Source organism: Panicum virgatum, chromosome 3K (assembly GCF_016808335.1).
Source record: "Panicum virgatum strain AP13 chromosome 3K, P.virgatum_v5, whole genome shotgun sequence".
Classification (NCBI taxonomy): Eukaryota; Viridiplantae; Streptophyta; class Magnoliopsida; order Poales; family Poaceae; genus Panicum; species Panicum virgatum.
The window spans coordinates 23,051,722-23,068,274 of record NC_053138.1 but is presented as its reverse complement, the minus strand read 5'-3'; the positions used below and the strand labels follow the sequence as shown (position 1 = coordinate 23,068,274).

Below are 16,553 nucleotides of genomic sequence, written 5' to 3'. Positions count from 1 at the left end.
ATTTGATTGAACTCTGGTGATCTAAACAATAGAGAAAGGTAGTGATTTAGCTGCAAGAGGGGCAAGTGATTGCTTGAAGTCTTCCGCCATACCTTCACTTTTATCCCTCCTGCGACACTGATGAGCCACACCAATTGGGTGATTTTCTTTCAAAACAAGAAAACATAGAACACGCATGCCCAGGCAACTGTTGGGCCATTTTCATTACCTCTGAGACAAGTCGATGCAACACTGAGTCATTAGAAAAAGAAACACCGGCAAGCACTAGGTTTGATGAGCTTGGTTATGCATCTGCATTCAGATCAAATTATGGCGTGTAACTGATACGTCAGATCAAATTCTAGGTTTGATGATACTTGATCAAATTATAGTACGTCTGTTTATTCCAAAACAAGAACTGTTGGGGCATCAACAGAGAATAGCAAGTTATCATATCAGGAACCGCGGCGCGCTGTGCATTGCTGCGCTAGAGCTGGCCAGCCTTGCCCGCGCTGCCGCTACAGACCAAGCCACCCACCCGAGCCGGCCCCCACCGCCGTTAAGGGGCTGTTTGGTTAACTGCATCTTCGTTGGCCAGGCTTAGAGCAAGTCTTATGGATTTCGCCTGCTGCGGGCGGGGAGGACGCCATGTCATCTGGCTTCGACCAGCGCGCCACCGATATTGAATGCCCAGCAGCAACGTGGACGTTTTCAACTGGGAGAACATCTGCTACAGTGCATTTCGCCCGCTACAGTGCCGGCGTGTCGCGAAACGCCGGTTCTCTTCTCTCTCATGTTTTCTCTCTCATACACGTTGGATTTCGCCGGCCTCTTCGCCGGCCGTAATACTTGCTCTTAGCGGATGCAGTTTTGAGTTGTTTGAGCAGGTTCCGGTCATGCAGCCGTACAACTCAAGCCAGGCTCGCCAGGAACGTGGAAATGGAGCGTATCTGGCGAGCCAGGCCCGGCCGATGCAACGGATGCTCTGGTTGAAAGGTAATATGCACACAAAACGAAGCATAAGAGGGCAACCAAACACCGGCCTCGAGGAACCTGTATGTGCCGATGCATACAACCAATCAAACGTTTGTTGCATGCAGCTGGCCGGTGGGGGGAGAGCCTGGTTCGTAGATGCAGGTAGACTGGGGACGCCCAGCCATCCAATCACGCCCTAATTTTCACGCAACGCGCTGGCTGGCGGCACAGCACAGCACAGAAACCTTCGCCAACGAGCCCCAAATATCCCGGATAAAATAGGCAAAAACTTTCCACGATTTTTTCTAGAGAAAAAAAGGGCGCCGAACTGGCAAAAAAAAACTAAATAAAATATTCTTTCCTTCCGCTCACCACCCCACGCATCTCGAGCTTCACGCCTTCACCACCCCCGCTCGCTCTTCACTCCCGCCCTCGAGCTGCTCCGTTCAGCTCCACTGGCGGCGAGATGCGGGGACAGATCCCTCCCGTCTCCCGCCTCGTACACCTCGCGGCGGCTATCGCGCTGCTCGCCGCCGCCGCCGCCGCCGCGGCGGAGGCTGCGGCGCGCCGGCCGGGGGCCGTCGCGGTCAACGTGACGGGCGTGCTCTCGGCGTTCCCGGACCTCGCCGACTTCACGCGGCTGCTGGCGTCCAGCCCCGTGCTGGCCGAGCTCGCGGGGCGGTCGTCGCTGACGCTGCTCGCCGTGCCGAACGGCAACCTCCCGCAGTCGCCGTCGGCGTTCGCGGCCGCGTCGGGCGCCGACCTCGCGGACGTGCTCCGGTACCACGTCCTCCTCGAGTACCTCGCCCCCGCCGATCTCCGCCGGCTGCCGGCCTCCGGGAAGCTGGTGACGACGCTGTTCCAGACCACGGGCCGCGCCCCGGCGGACCTCGGCGCCGTCAACGTCACCGCCGCGGGCCGCGCCGCGCTCGCGGTCGTCCGGTCCCCGGCGCCGCTCCCGGGGTCGAACGCCACCGTGCTCGGCGCCATCACCGCGGTGCCGTACAACCTGAGCGTGCTGGCGGTGGACGGCCTCATCGTGCCCTCCGGGTTCGACCTCGCCGCGTCCGAGACCCGCCCGCCCGCGGCCGTCAACATCACCCGCGTCCTCGCCGACGCGCGCGCCTTCAACGTCGCCGCGTCCATGCTGGAGGCGTCCGGCGTGGCGGGCGAGTTCGAGGCCGACGAGCGCGGCGCGGGGATCACGGTGTTCGCCCCCACCGACGACGCCTTCGCGGGGCTCCCCTCTGGCGACCGCCTCCAGTCCCTCCCCGCCGAGCGCAAGGCCGTGGTGCTCCGCTTCCACGTGCTCCACTCCTACTACCCGCTGGGGTCCCTGGAGTCGATCGTGAACCCCGTCCAGCCCACGCTCGCCACCGAGTTCAGCAACGCCGGCCGCTTCACCCTCAACATCACCCGCGCCAACGGCTCCGTCGCCATCGACACCGGCGTCGTGCAGGCGACCATCACGCGGACCGTCTTCGACCAGAACCCCGTCGCCGTCTTCGCCGTCTCCAAGGTGCTCCTCCCCAAGGAGATGTTCACCCGCACCGAGGTACCCGGCGGCGCCGACTCCTCCTCCGTCGTCGCCGCCACGGCCGCCGCGTCCTCGCCCCCGCCGGCCGCCGCGTCCTCGCCCCCGCCGGCCGCCGCGTCCTCGCCCCCGCCGGCCGCGGCAGCCCCAGAGGCCGCCGAGAGCGCGCGGACGCCGCCCACGAAGCTCTCCTCCCCGCCCGCGCTCCGCGGCGGCGGCGGGCAGGACTACGACACGGCGTCGGCGCCGGCGCGGGCACGAACCGGGTGGCGGTGTATAGCATTGGTGTACCTAGTCCTACTCCCGCTACGCCTGGTATGAGATCCGGCCGGCCGCTAGCCCATTGCCGTATTCCTCTTCTGCTCAATTTTTTGCCTCGCTCTTGCTTTTGTTTTCTTTTTTTTCGATTTGGGGTTTGCTAGAATCTGTACACTGGGAGAGGGGGGAGGGGGAGGTGAAGATTCAAGAAGAAGATGATTGAGCTGCAAAAACAAAAAAAGAAATGCAGCATCCTTTTAAGGTGGGAAAAGAAGAAATAATAGCTCCGCCATGTAAAAATCCAATCAATTCCATTCCATTTCTCTGATTCCGAGCCCATGCTCGTCCTGCATCGCATCGCATTGCTTTGCTGCTCCAATTCCGTTTGGGTAAATTGGCTGGAGGACACCATTCAAACGTGGTCTTTGCCGGTAGCCACTAAAAAAAGATCCCTTTGCCAGAAAACACTCTACAACCATGGTAATTTGCCACAGGACATTATAACTCATATAATATCATTTCTAGCCCAAAGAGGTCATAAACACAATTTCTGGACAGACTTACCCTTACCCCTTCAAACACACCATATTTCACCAAACAGGTCACTAAACTTACATGTTTTAGCCACATATGGCATATTTTAACAGCAGAATAGAACAGGTCACAAAATAACCTTCTCCAGCCACGCTTGACCATCAAGTACTCTACCATTACATAGTCATAACTGAATAGCACACTACAAAGATTAATTCATCTTAGACCTAACTACCTTCAACTTCTTTACCCTTCCCTTCGGCGTGCCAGCAACTGGAGAAAGAGCAAGACATGCAACAGGTTCTATATATCCTTCAAGTTCCAACACCCTCTTACGACTGTAAATAGTAATAAAAATATGTCAATTGCATATAGATAGCAAGTAAGGCATAAAAATTGGAGGAACTGTACCTTCTTGTCACAGGGCTAGGAGTTTGCACATAACTAATAGCTCTAGTTGGTGTAAATGGTTCTACTTCCAGCAATCTCCTTGTCATATCGCATGGAGGAGATATAAGGAATTGACATGACGTACAAACTGGAAGGAATAAATTGTTTCACCCCAAAATGTATCCATTATACTTGTACCTTCTTGTCATAGGGCTGGTTGTTTGTATAGAAGTGATTGGTCTAGGTGGTGTAGCACTGTAAGTTTTTTAGAGTGCAAGTCAGTGGTAAGATAGGAGCAAGTTATGAAATATTCAAAATCTGAGTTGAAAGCTTACAATTGGGGGTGCAAGTCAGTTGTAAGTGACTTTTTTCTTGACTCTCTTTCTCTTTGGCTTTGGAGGAGCAAGTGGTGGTGCGTCAGAATCATAAACATATTCATTGCAAGTCTGTAGGACGAATTGACATCCATCCTACAGAACAATGGCACAAATCGGAGCAGTTTATTTACCAAATTGAAACCCATAGTTAGCATTAACTCTAGGGGACAAATGACAGAGCACTTACCCATTAGGAATCCAAGAAAGATCGGCTTGATCCTGCGGGAAAATGTCACTGAGGAATCGAGGGGTCTCCATCTTCTATCAATTATGTCTGAAATCGCCGGATCACGCGTGCCGCGAGGGGCCTCCACGGGCCCAGGCTCGCCCGCCGCGAGGGGCCTCCAGCCCTCCACACGCCTCAGTCGCGCGCGCCGCGAGGGGCCTCCACGCGCCCAGTCGCGCGCGCAGCGAGGCCCCCCACGCCCACACGCAGGCCGCCCCGACGCCCCCGCGCAGTGCTGGCCGGCGGCGCTAGCAGACCCTGCAGGAGGCACTCGCAGGAGGCTCTGCAGCGGCGGGCAGCCAACAGGAGGGGCGGTCGCCGGAGCAAGCCGCTGGGAGGAGAGGAGCGGCCACTGGAGTGGAAGCGTGAGGCAGATGGATGGCGCTGGGATGGGGATCGGGATAGGTGTGCAGCAGCAGGGGTAATTTAGACATTTCGCGTTCATTCACAGTTAATCTGAATAAACAATGACCTTCAGTGTCTTGTGGCAAATAAATTGATTGAAGGGTGTCTCCAAGCAAAGAGAAATTTTTTTAGTGGTTCAGAGCAAATGCCACATTTGAAGGATGTCCTCCGGCCAATTTTCCCATTCCGTTTTGCGGTGTCCGTGTGGATTCGCTTTGGGGGTGGTAGGAGGAGGCGTCGCGCTCACCGGGCGGTGAGGGGAGTGGGGGTGGTGGTGGGTGGCTGGCAGTGAGCTGGCGGAGGGCGGGGGTGGGGACGCGGGCGTCAGGCTTGCAGGCGTCAGCGCGCCCCCGGCTAGATTCGATCGCCTTCCCCGCCCGCGTCGCGTCAAGTCGCCGGACGTACGCGAGGGCGAGGCGCGCTGCCACCATGGTTAACCTTACCGGTGGGAACCGGTCCGGTTGGACCGGTTACAGGTGGGAACCGGTCCGGACTGATTCCGGTTCCGGCCGGTACCTAATCGGTCAAAATTCAAAATTTAAATTCAAAAAATGAAAAATTTCTAAAAATACTTCAAGTTGCGATGAATCTAATGGTATCAAATTTTTTCAAAAATTTATTCATTTAGTATAATTTGCGAGGATTTAAAATTAAATCAAAAAAGAAAAAGAAAAAAAATGAGCCGGCCCATTAAGGCCCACCAGTCAAACCTGCCGGTAAATCGGTCAAACCGGCCAGTTAACCGGTCAAACCGGTCGGTAAACCGATTGCCCGGGAGTTTTTGAATTTGGATTTGAATTCAAACCGGTAAAACCGACCGGTAAACCGGTAAAACCGGCTGGTAAACCGGTCGGAACCGGTTGCACGGGAGTTTTTGAATTTATTTGAATTTGAATTCAACCGGTTCCGACCGGTAACCGATCAAATCGGTCCGGTAAACCGGAACCGGATCCCGGCGGTTACCGGTTACGGATCGGGAAATAAAACCCTGGCTGCCACCCGCCCGCGTGTGTCTGCTTCATGTTGCCAGCGCCACGTCACGGCCCGGGCCGGCAGGAATTCCGGCTCCTCCCCGTGCGCGCAGGCGGCCCGCGGTGAAAAGTTTTCTGCCGTTCTGCGGCTGCCGCGTATGAGCGTCTCCATCATTAGCCGCCATGCTCATCATTGGGCCACCGCCGATCGGATTGGAAGGCCGGTGTGGGTGAACCAAGAATGGTGATGGGATTTCTCCTCGCATTTTTCACGGCGAGGGAAGGGGAAGAGCCCCCTCCCCTGGAACTTTGCGGTCACCTTGCCGGGCTTCCACTGTGAAGCGAAAGCAGCGTCCCCAGGGATGAGTGGTCCACGGCCTCCACCGCGCGTCCTCCGGTTACCTGCGAGCGGCCGTCAGGTTCGGATGATTGGGCGGGATGCGACTTCATGCCGAGGAAGCAACTGTTGATTTTCCGGCCCGAGGTGAAACGGGCACACCTCTCTCTCTCTCTCTCTCTCTCGGTCGGTTGACGGCTGCCCTGGTGGCTGGTGCTGGACCTCCCTGCCGCGCTGGCATCTGGACGAGACGATCCCTGCATACCCTCACCGCCGGGGACATCCACGGCAAGATAAGAGCCCGGCCACATGGGGGGCTCGAGGCGAGGCCCCTCCGACCTCCCCAGCTTTCGCACGCAGCGCAAAGGCTTCCGAGGACAGCTCGAGTTTGAGCCCGAGTCCGGTGCGGCGATAGATGTCCATGCTATGTTAACATCAGGGGGGCGCGAGGGGCACATGGAACTATGGAAGCATCCGCCCCGTGATGCCCTAATGAACGAGGTGTTTCCTAGCGGCTCGCCGCCGGCGTGGCCGCGGGGTGGGGTGAGCTGGGCCCCGGGGCCCATGTCGTCGCGGCGCCGGAAGGACGGAACACGGAAGACCGAAGAGCCCTTTCCCGATAGGGGAGGGCCGCTCGTGGAAGCCTGGAAGGAGCTGTGTGCGTTGGTCAGTTGGACCCGTGTTTTGTCGGTCGCGGCGTGCGCCAGCTCGAACGCACACATCCTGGCCACGGGCATGTGCCTCCGGTGACGCGGCCGCAGATTCGTTTGTCTCTCGCCTCGCGCGCTAAGAAAAAAAAATAAAACGGAACGGTTCATCTGTTTGTGCTCGAGGCTGGGAAACGAACGACCCCGCTCGCCCGAACGTCTTCTGATCCGTCGTCGCTCTCGCTCCGTGCTTGTTCCCACTCTCACGTACCACACACCTTGCCACTGTGGCCAGCGGCCACTGTTGGGTGCTGCAGTAACGGCGACGAGAGGGCCTGCAGCTGCAGCTGGATCATCGTCTAGACCTGCGTTGCGATGGTGCAGTGAAGAGACAGTAACCGCGGGCAGCACTCGCGACCAGGGGCGGAGCCAGGATTGAAACATGGGGGGGCAATTTAGATAGGGGGGGGCCACACCTTGTTAATGAGCAATATTAGCAATGAGATTAGGGGGTTTTATGTGGAGTTGCAGCAACGTTAGGGGGGGGGGGCCTGGCCCCTGCCCGCCCCCCCCTTGTCTCCGCCCCTGCTCGCGACCAGCTAGCTCATCAGCCAGAGAAAATCTGTTACGAGTTGACGACAACAGTACCACGTGGCACGCACAGGGGTGAAGGTTACGGATGACGAGAGCTCGTACGGGCGGCGAGCACGTCACGTGCTATGGGGATTGCAGTAGGTCAAAACGTAGGCGCGCGGGGGAGCTCCATGCGTACGGTAATTGTTCTGGCGCAGGTTAAAATCCGATCGAGCGAGCTGGATGGGGGGCGCCATTAATGGAGCCCGCGGAGGGTCCGCGCATACGTGTAGCCGAACCGTAATCCGTATCCATGCAGGTGGGGGATATCATTACAGCCTCTGGACCCCTTTTCACTTGTTGCCTCTGAATGATAATTTCCGCAAGCGCAAGCTCAGAAACGCAGCGTTCTTGTCAACAAAAGCGACAAGTTTCCAATCAAAGTTCTTGAAGAAACCAGGAATTGTCACGCACTCTGTTCTGCTGGTCGCAAATTCGTAACTGAGATCGGTGCGACTTACCATGCAAGTGCATGGTTGTGCCGTTCGCCCGTGCTCACGCACGCCTATCACTTGCCAAGCTCCCTGTCTGTCTGTGAAGTCATTGCAGAGTAGCTGGTCCAGCCCTACAGTCAAACTCCTACAGAGGAAATCATGAAAACAAAATGAGACTCAGAACGGCCCACATGAGCCCAACTCCAGTCCTCGTAACAAAAAAAAGGCAGGTAACATAAAAGGCCCAACAGCAAAAAAAAGAGTCCATTTCCAATTAAATCTCACCTCAGCCCAGAACAGCCCATTTCTCACCTCTCGCGAGGCCACCTCCGCGCCGCCGCCTATATAATCCCTCCCCTCGGCTAGGGTTTCGCCTCGGTAGCCGCCGGTTCACTTCTCCAGGTAAGGTAAGCCCCCTCCGCGCCCCGCCGCCGCCGCCGCCGCCGACGCCGATCTGAAACCCTCGCCTCCCGCTTCCGCTCAAGCTGATCTCTCCCTTCGTTTGTGCGTGCGCAGGAAAGGGTTGGTCCTCATGGCGCCGCCGCAGCCCAAGTCCGGCCTCTTCGTGGGCATCAACAAGGGCCATGTCGTCACCAAGCGCGAGCTGCCGCTGCGCCCGTCCCACCGCAAAGGGGTAAGCCGACTCTCACCTTTCTTAGCGACGTGCTGGTGGTTGGCTTTGATAGTGGTGCTGTGATTAGGCCTTGGATCTTTGGGTTTAGCATGCTGAATGGATTTTACTAGTCGATTGTGCTGTAGAAGCTTTGCTTGGATACGGATGTCTAGCACGTGTGTTTGAGCATTGGATCGTGTTGATAGTTGTATTGATGAGCCTGAGAGGCTATTTTACCATTCTAGGCCGTTAGTCTTTAGCTGAACTTCAATTTCCACCATTTTGAGAATACAATGTTACAGATCTTCAATACCAACATGGAGCTCTCGTTTGTGTTTTGCGTTGATTGCTAATATTAATATTAGGGAAATTGTAGTTCCACAGGTTTTTGCCTTCTCTGTTAGATTTTGTTAGTAAAAAAATTGTCCATAAAGGATTCTTTTAATATGAAGTTAAGGTCGGTACCCCCCTAGTGTTTTTTTATTATATCTGTGCCATGGAAAGAACTTTAGAGTTTGTAGTGTGTACTTCCTGATTTGCTGAAATGTGCCTAGCATTGAGAAATGTTGATTTATTTTTGTCTTGCATCTGCACAAGGAAATAACACTAATATGTTAGCAGTGTCTTGTTGTATTGGTTAGATTTACATATTCTTTTGACTTGGAATTTATTTGTCTTTTATCCTCACACAAGTTCATATGATGATTTGCAGAAAGCAACGAAGCGGGTGACCATGGTCAGGGGCCTGATCAGGGAGGTTGCTGGGTTCGCTCCTTATGAGAAGCGTATCACTGAGCTTCTGAAGGTTGGCAAGGACAAGCGTGCTCTGAAGGTTGCTAAAAGAAAGCTCGGAACTCACAAGAGGGCAAAGAAGAAGAGAGAGGAGATGGCCAATGTCCTCAGGAAGATGAGGTGTGTAAACCTGAAACTTTATTGTTCTGTACGGCATTGTGTTTTGTATTTTTTAATGATCTGCTCAGCTCCACTAGATGATTTCGAAATACTAATTAATTTATACATATAATCCTGTAAGTAAAAAGTGTTGTGAACTGCTGGGTTATCCATGTCATAATGAGTTTTTCTACCAGATGCTGGATATTATGTCTTGGTTAATTTGACTTTGTATGCTTGAAACATTTTGTCTCGTGTTATTACAGTCTTGTCAGACAGTTCATTTATACATATAATTTTTTAAGTAAAAAGTGTTTGAACTGCTGGATTATCCATGTCATAATAAGTTTTTGTACCTTATGCTGGATATTTTGTCTTGGTTAATTTGACTTTGTATACTTGAAGCATTTTGTTGCCTTGTTATTACAGTCTTGTCAGGCAGTCTTCTAACCTGGCTTGTGTATACTTGTTATATTTTCTGAAGCATTATCTTGATAATTTAATAGATATTTTTTTCTCCAAGCTAACTTTTAATTCTCTCTAATCTAAATTTCTGTTTGGATGTGCAGATCTGCTGGTACCCACACTGATAAGAAGAAATAGAGCATCTCAAGTACGTGAAGCTGGCGGCAACATTGTCCTGTGTCGGTTTCCCCTACCTGTAGAACCTAATAGACTTGTCAAAGTACCTGCCAGCAAAACATTGTGTTGTTAGTTATGTGTTGAACCACCCCATGAGTTTTTTATCCAACTTTGAATGCATCTATGGTTTGTCTTTCCTTTGCTGTGGTTTACAATACCTTATGCGTTCTTGTTCTCTTTCGTGGTATCGCATTGTCAAGGTTTTTAAAGCGGTAAGGCGAGGTGATGGGCCCCTGCTCGGACGCCTAGGCGGTTAAGGCGCGAGGCAAGGCAACGACTTAATTACTTCCTCGTTTAGATTTTAACCTAGCAGATTTAGATAGTCACTTGTAAAAGAAAAGGAAAAGGAGAGAACTACTAGCAGATTTAGATAGTCACTTGTAAAAGAAAAGGAAAAGGAGAGAACTAGTAGGCCTAAAGGTGAAAAGAAGCCTATTAAATCAGCCCGGTGAAAAGAAGCCTATTAAATCAGCCCAACAAGGTAGCCCAAACTCCCCACTACTTATCCTAACCCTAACCTCTACCGGTTCCCATCCCCACCTCTTCCTCCTCCCCGACTCCTCCAGCCGCACCGTTGCCGCCAGCTTGCCTCTGCCTCCTCACCCGTTGCCGCCGCCCTCCTCCACCTCCGCCGCTGCCCACCCCTCCCTCCTCCACCTTCGTGGGCAGACGGCGAGCGGCCGAGCACGGCGTGGCTCAGGCGCTGAGCTCGCTGGTGCCTAGTGCCAGGCGGCCGCATCCGCGTGCGCCCGCCTCTGCCTCCTCACCTACCGCCGCCCTCCTCCACCTCCGCCGCTGCCCACCCCTGCCTCCTCCACCTCCGCGGGCAGACGGCGAGTGGCCGAGCACGGCGCGGCTCAGGCGCTGAGCTCGCTGGTGCCTGGTGCCAGGCGGCCGCATCGGCGGGCGCGGGCGCGACCACGGCTAGGCGGCGGGCGGGGGTTGCGGCTCGGCGAGCGCCGGGCGGACGGCGAGCGCAGCTGCAGAGCGCCGGGCGGACGGCGGCAAGGCGAGGAATGGAAAAGCGACGCGGACGCTCGGGTTTTTTTCCCGCCTGGACGCCTAGACGTCGCCTTGAAAACCTTGCGCATTGTTATGTCTCGTGGTTTCCTGATCTTGGTGTGATGACGGAACAAAAAAAACAGGGACCTCCAGCATCGGGAAGAGTACAGAGACATAACAATCGCACGTGTTCGACGGTAGCACTGCCGGACAGAGACTCCACTAGCCTGATCAGGAAGAGTACCAGGGACTGGCTCCAGGGAGCAGCAGAAGATTTTAACCCAAAATCTTACTAAACCAGGCTACATCGTCGAACTGATCAGATAGCTAAAAGTTGAGCTGCATCATTACACCATCTCCTGACATGCACAAATGGTACAGCAGGATCTTCAGTTTAGTTTCTAGCCTCCTGAACTAACTCTATGAAATCTATCAGGCTCCTTAGGTTTTTTTTTTGTTGCATAACAGTTGGCAAAATAGCCAAAATCGTCCCCGAACTATGGGGCTCGGCTTAATTTGGCAAAATTTGACATAACAGTTCGTCTGTTTGAAAGGCTACATTGCGACAATAACTGTAAGGCAAAGGAAGCTGCTCTCCTGACAGCAATGGCTTCAGCTTAGCTTTGGCTCATCATCTCTGAACCGGAAATCTGCCATGTGATCGTGAACGGGCTTTGCATCTTCAGGATAGTGTATTTTGCGAACGACAATTTCCGGATATCACGCACAGATCGATCAAACGCAGAACAGAACAAAATCTTTTTGAACCATCAGAACAAACAACTGAACTACTGTACCAAGGGAGCATCATTTCCGTCGAGGGAATAAGGCAAAGGAAGCAACGCCACTGTAAATATGGTCGAGCAGTGTGTTTACAAACACAACCGTTCTTCTTTCACCACAAAATCAGACTTGGGAAAAATAATCGAAGCCATTCTAGCATGAAGAAAACAAGCTACCTCCCCCTGTCTGAATGTCTAAAAAAAACACCCGGGAGGTAGCTTATTACTGTAACCATATCACAGATGGTTGATTGGATCGTTGAAGCGACACACACACACAAGCTAGGGCGGGCATTTGGGATTGCAATGTGGGCACGCGGCCCTGTACAAACTCTACGTGTCGTAGAACAACGGCTTGGGCTTCTTGTTCATGTAGCAGTAGCAATTTTTCGGCTCCCCCTCACATTCCATAAGGACACAGAATATAAGCTTCACCTTAGTTTCTTCGAGTGTTGTTGTATTGTAGCTTCTCTTCATGAGGCCCATACGCATGAGTCTCCGACCTCGACAGCATGACGACCCGCTTCAATAAGATGTGTTGATCATCAGCACGACACATCTAGCTATATTCAATCGATGATTAATTCGATGATAAAAATAGAGGAGGGGGGAATCAAAGATGGCGAGATGACTGTACGGGCGATGCTGCCACGATCAAAACTATGGCCATAATCGCCATCTCCATGATGCATGTCTAGCCCCCGCACCTGTCCTAAATCAGAAGTAAGGCAAGGAAGCAAACGCCACTGTAAATATGGTCGAGCAGTGTGTTAACAAAAACAACCGTTCTTCTTTCACAACAAAATCAGACTTAGGAAAAATAATCGAAGCCATTCTTCTTTCACAACAAAATGAGACTTGGAGCTGCAGATGTCGCTCTGAAGAAAACAATCTACTTTCCCCATCTGAATATTTTTTTTTTGAACGAACGGGCACGAGAGTGTGCCTATTTCATTGATAGAGAAGAAGAGTACAAACCGGAGGACCGGTAACAAAAATTACACTTGCGGTATTAAAGAAGCTAAATTCTTTGCTCCTGCTCTTGCCCAAAATGTTGCTTCCGCCTTTACTTTCTCCAATAACCTAGTTGGTGGCGTTTCCTTTTGATTAAAGACTCTATTGTTTCTCTCCTTCCAGACCTCCCAACTGATTAGCATGGTTAGGCTCCGTACGGCCTTCTTTGGCACAGCCGCCGTGGTACTGATGTTTAGCCACCAAGAGAGCGCACTGTCGCTCGGTCTCCACCTGTTTGGCTTGAGCTGTGGATAGCCGATCCACTCCGCAGCGAGCTGCCAGATCTTTTTGGTATATCTGCATTCAGAGAGCAGATGGTGTGCCGATTCTATGACTCTCCTGCAGAGGGGGCATGAAGGCGAGTGTGGCCATCCCCTCGTTGCCAGCCTATCGGAAGTCCACACACGGTTTTGAGTGATGAGCCAGGTGAAAGATTTGCATTTTGGCGGTGCCCAAGTCCTCCAGATTGTGTTTGACATCGCTGCCTTGGTGCAACCAATGAACTGCGCTTTGTAGGCTGACGCAGTTGTGTATGTTCCTGAGGGCGTGAATTTCCAGTGGATTTGGTCTTCAAGATCAGGCAATAGTCGTACATTCCGCACTTGCTCCCATAGCTTACAAAACTCTAAGAGGTGAGTAGTGGTTAGGTGACTATTACTATGTATGTCCCTGATCCACGTGTTTCCTGCTAGTGCCTCCGCTACTGTTTTCCGTTTGCAATTTGATATACTGAAGAGGTTTGGCGCTACATCTCTTGGTCTGCATCCACCTATCCATCCAGAGCTCCAGAAGCTTGTCCTCCTTCCATTGCCAATTGTGATTTGTGTGCAGGCGGCAAAAAGTAGTCTGTCCGTAGTGTCGCATGGAGTTTCTGTCCCAACCCAAGGTTTTTGTGGCGATACCCATTCATGCCAAAGCCAACGAAGCCGTAGTGCCCTTGCGAAGCATTCCAGATTAAGAATGCCGAGGCCACCATTCTCTTTTGGCAGGCAAGTACGGATCCAGTTGACCTTGCATTTGCCTCCCGTCAGGGCCTCATCCCCTGCCCACAAGAAGCGCTTCCTGACTCTGTCAAGATCTTCCAGAGTTTTCTTAGTTGTTCTGATGGCTGTTAGTAGGTACACTGGCTGCGAAGAGAGGACTGACTTGGTGAGACATATGCGGCCCGCCTGGGTAAGATGTCTGCCGTGCCAGCCCGAAATCCTACCCAATGACTTCTCAAGTAGTGGGAGGAAGTCGATTTTCTTTAGCCGTCTGATTGATAGTGGTAGACCAAGATATTTTAATGGGAAAGTTGCTCTTGCCATAGGCAGGTCTGCCAGCACATCATCAAGGTTGATATTGTTGCAGCTAATTGGGGTGACACTTGTTTTCTGGAAATTTGTTGTCAACCCTGTTGTTTCTCCGAACAAATGCAAAATTTTCCTGAGGTTCTGAACATCATTCCTGTTGGGTCTGATAAAAATCACCGCATCGTCTGCATACATGGAAACTCTGAACCGCATCATGCGTCCACCCAATTTGCTAAGCAGACCTCGATCAGTTGCCACAGAGAGTAGGCGTTGTAGCGGGTCGATTGCCAGGATGAAAAGTAAGGGTGATAGCGGGTCCCCTTGGCGCAGTCCGCGACCGTGCTGAATGGCCTCGGAGGGGATCCCATTTAGCAGGATTTTGGACGTCGAAGACGTTAGTATTGCTGCAATCCAATTCCTCCAGTGCGAAGGAAAACCTCTCCTTTGAAGGAGATCCAACAGGTAGTCCCATCGAACAGAGTCGAAGGCTTTGGACACGTCTAGCTTCAAGAGTAGGGCAGGTATTTTGTGGCGGTGAAATCTTCTCGCAATGTTTCGCACGTAAAGGAAGTTGTCATGAATAGCACGACCTTTTATGAAAGCACTTTGACAGGGGGCAACTAACTCATTCAGAAACGGTGCCAGCCTAAGCGCAAGCAATTTGCTGATAATTTTTGCAACAGCATGGATGAGGCTAATTGGCCGGAAGTCCTGTATACTTTCTGCGCCCTCCTTTTTTGGAATCAGTATGATGTTGGCCTTGTTCAGTAGGTTTAAGTCGGCACATCGCAGGCTATGGAAGGAGTTAACTGCCGCGACCACATCCTGCTTAATGATGTGCCAACAGCTTTTGAAGAAGTTCCCGGTGAAACCATCCGGTCCCGGCGCCTTGTCCGATGGTAATTGCTTAATGGCGTGCAGGATCTCTAGCTCAGAGAACGGGTCAACTAGAGATGTAAGGTCTGGATTTTGAAGCTGGAGCGCATCCCAATTGAAGTCTCTAGTTCTTTCGTGCGGGCACGCCATCGCATTTGAGAAATGATCGACAACGATCGTTTGCTTGTCTTGGTGGGATACCGCCCAGCCTGGTCCATTTTTTAGGCGCTGGATAAAGTTTTTGCGCCGTCTCGCATTTGCCTTTAGGTGAAAGAATTTCGTGTTTGCATCCCCCTCTCTAAGGTAAGTTACTCTTGAGCTCTGCCTTCTTCTTGCCTTTTCAATTGCTGCCCAGCCCAGGATTCGTTTCTTGAGGTTGGCCCTTAAATGATATTCAGCGTCCGAAAGGCTCCTACTCTCTTGTGCGATGTCGAATCTAAGTATGACTTCTTGGGCCATGTGAAGCTTGAGCCTGGCATCTGAAATTAGATTTCTACTCCAATCCCTTAAGGCCCTTGCCGTTGTAAAAAGCTTGTGGCCTAATCTGTGGAAAGGCTCGGTATGCGGTGTTTGTTGCGACCAAGCCTTCTGCACCACCTCTTGGAACCTCGGCAGTTTGACCCAGAAATTTTCAAATTTAAAAGGCGAAGGCCGTCTCGGTCCGGTAGCATGTGCTAGGAGTAGCGGGCAGTGGTCTGAGTGTCCCGAGGAAAGCGCATGGAGTACGTGATCGTCGAAGGTTGTATCCCACTCTTCGTTGCAGAAGAATCTGTCGAGACGAACGAGGGTTGGGTGCCGGCGCTCGTTACTCCATGTATATTTCCGATTTTGCAGGTGTATTTCATTAAGCTCGCAGTAGTTAAGTGCTGAACGAAAAAGCCTCATTAGCCGCAAATTGAGGTTTCTGTTATTTTTATCTCTTGCTTTGTAGATGATGTTAAAATCTCCCATAACTACCCATTTGGTGCATGGCGTAGGTTTGATTTGCCTTAAATGTTGCAAGAAGTTTTCTTTTTCCGCCCGACGCGAAGGACCGTAGATAGTTGTGAGCATGAAGGAAGCAGCGTTGTAGCGCACCGTGACGGTGGCCGTGATGGAGTAGCGCTGAATCTGAATATTTTGCAGGTCAAGAGTGCTGTCATCCCAAAGAATGAGGATGCCACCCTTTGTGCCTTGCGCCGGTTTAAAAGTGAACTGGTTAAGCTTGTAAGCTCCGAGGAACCTCGCCAGAGTACTATCTAAGCTTTGTAGTTTTGTTTCTTGGAGACAAGCGATGTGGCAGGTGGTGGATGCAATCATCTCGTGGACTGCCAGGCATCTCTTCGCTGAGTTTAGCCCTCGTACGTTCCAACACAGCATGTCGAAGTCATTTGCTGCCATGTAAAAATGGTCGTGCGCGTAGGCGGATGAAACCCGTGGTATGGCAGCCGCATCGTTGCGTTCTTAGAATGTTTTCTAAGGAAAACGCCAGCAGAATGTCAGCATAAGGTACTCGCCTAAGTTGAGCTCCCGAAGGTCGCAGCCAGCAGGGTCGCTCGGCGTCTTTGCCCGAAGGTCGCAGCCAGCAGGGCAGATGGTTCATAAGTGACGGAAGGAAACGCAGTAGCTGATACATGAGAAACTAGTTCTCGCTGAGCACAGACCCCATGGCCGTGTTAGGTGCAAGCCGGCCCGCTGTCCTGCTGCAGGTCGTCTGCCGCCTCCCCCGCGTGCTCGATGAGGGCGTTGGTGAGGATGTCGT

At 52.4% G+C, this 16,553-nt stretch overlaps 3 protein-coding genes across 5 annotated transcripts; 2 read left to right on the top strand and 1 right to left on the bottom strand.

Moving 5' to 3' along the window:
* The first annotated feature begins 1,325 nt into the window (after positions 1-1,325).
* LOC120698451 (fasciclin-like arabinogalactan protein 4) lies at positions 1,326-3,098 on the top strand. Its single transcript, XM_039982070.1, has one exon. It carries the CDS (start codon positions 1,421-1,423, stop codon positions 2,807-2,809), a length of 1,389 nt encoding a protein of 462 aa, XP_039838004.1. The 5' UTR covers positions 1,326-1,420; the 3' UTR covers positions 2,810-3,098.
* Positions 3,099-3,230: 132 nt separating this feature from the next.
* Positions 3,231-4,724, bottom strand: LOC120698452. Of its 2 annotated transcripts, XM_039982071.1 has the most exons (5): positions 4,235-4,717; positions 4,006-4,140; positions 3,869-3,925; positions 3,692-3,766; positions 3,231-3,618 (listed from the first exon to the last, which is right to left on the bottom strand). In XM_039982071.1, exons 1-5 carry the CDS (start codon positions 4,303-4,305, stop codon positions 3,492-3,494), a joined length of 465 nt encoding a protein of 154 aa, XP_039838005.1. In that variant the 5' UTR covers positions 4,306-4,717; the 3' UTR covers positions 3,231-3,491. The 2 variants fall into 2 exon arrangements, with proteins under 2 accessions (XP_039838005.1, XP_039838006.1); XM_039982072.1 differs by lacking the exon at positions 3,692-3,766 and having other exon boundaries at positions 4,235-4,724.
* A 3,258-nt stretch (positions 4,725-7,982) lies between these two features.
* On the top strand, positions 7,983-9,986 carry LOC120698449 (60S ribosomal protein L36-3-like). 2 transcript variants are annotated; one of them, XM_039982068.1, is made up of 4 exons: positions 7,983-8,107; positions 8,217-8,334; positions 9,026-9,225; positions 9,774-9,986. In XM_039982068.1, the coding sequence occupies exons 2-4, from the start codon at positions 8,233-8,235 to the stop codon at positions 9,805-9,807; spliced, it is 336 nt and encodes a 111-aa protein (XP_039838002.1). In that variant the 5' UTR covers positions 7,983-8,107; positions 8,217-8,232; the 3' UTR covers positions 9,808-9,986. The 2 variants fall into 2 exon arrangements, with proteins under 2 accessions (XP_039838002.1, XP_039838003.1); XM_039982069.1 differs by having other exon boundaries at positions 8,059-8,102.
* The last annotated feature ends 6,567 nt before the right edge of the window (positions 9,987-16,553 follow it).

What these genes read in the sequence shown, in the direction of transcription:
- LOC120698451 (XM_039982070.1), top strand. Translation starts at nt 1,421, where the DNA reads ATGCGGGGACAGATCCCTCCCGTCTCCCGCCTCGTACACCTCGCGGCG.
- LOC120698452 (XM_039982071.1), bottom strand. Translation starts at nt 4,305, where the DNA reads ATGGAGACCCCTCGATTCCTCAGTGACATTTTCCCGCAGGATCAAGCC. An exon ending in ACTGACTTGCACCCCCAATT is followed by an intron (nt 3,926 to 4,005) that starts GTAAGCTTTCAA and finishes AAAAACTTACAG; the next exon opens with TGCTACACCACCTAGACCAA. An exon ending in ACCAGCCCTATGACAAGAAG is followed by an intron (nt 3,767 to 3,868) that starts GTACAAGTATAA and finishes TATGACAAGGAG; the next exon opens with ATTGCTGGAAGTAGAACCAT.
- LOC120698449 (XM_039982068.1), top strand. Translation starts at nt 8,233, where the DNA reads ATGGCGCCGCCGCAGCCCAAGTCCGGCCTCTTCGTGGGCATCAACAAG. An exon ending in GCCCGTCCCACCGCAAAGGG is followed by an intron (nt 8,335 to 9,025) that starts GTAAGCCGACTC and finishes GATGATTTGCAG; the next exon opens with AAAGCAACGAAGCGGGTGAC. An exon ending in AATGTCCTCAGGAAGATGAG is followed by an intron (nt 9,226 to 9,773) that starts GTGTGTAAACCT and finishes TTGGATGTGCAG; the next exon opens with ATCTGCTGGTACCCACACTG.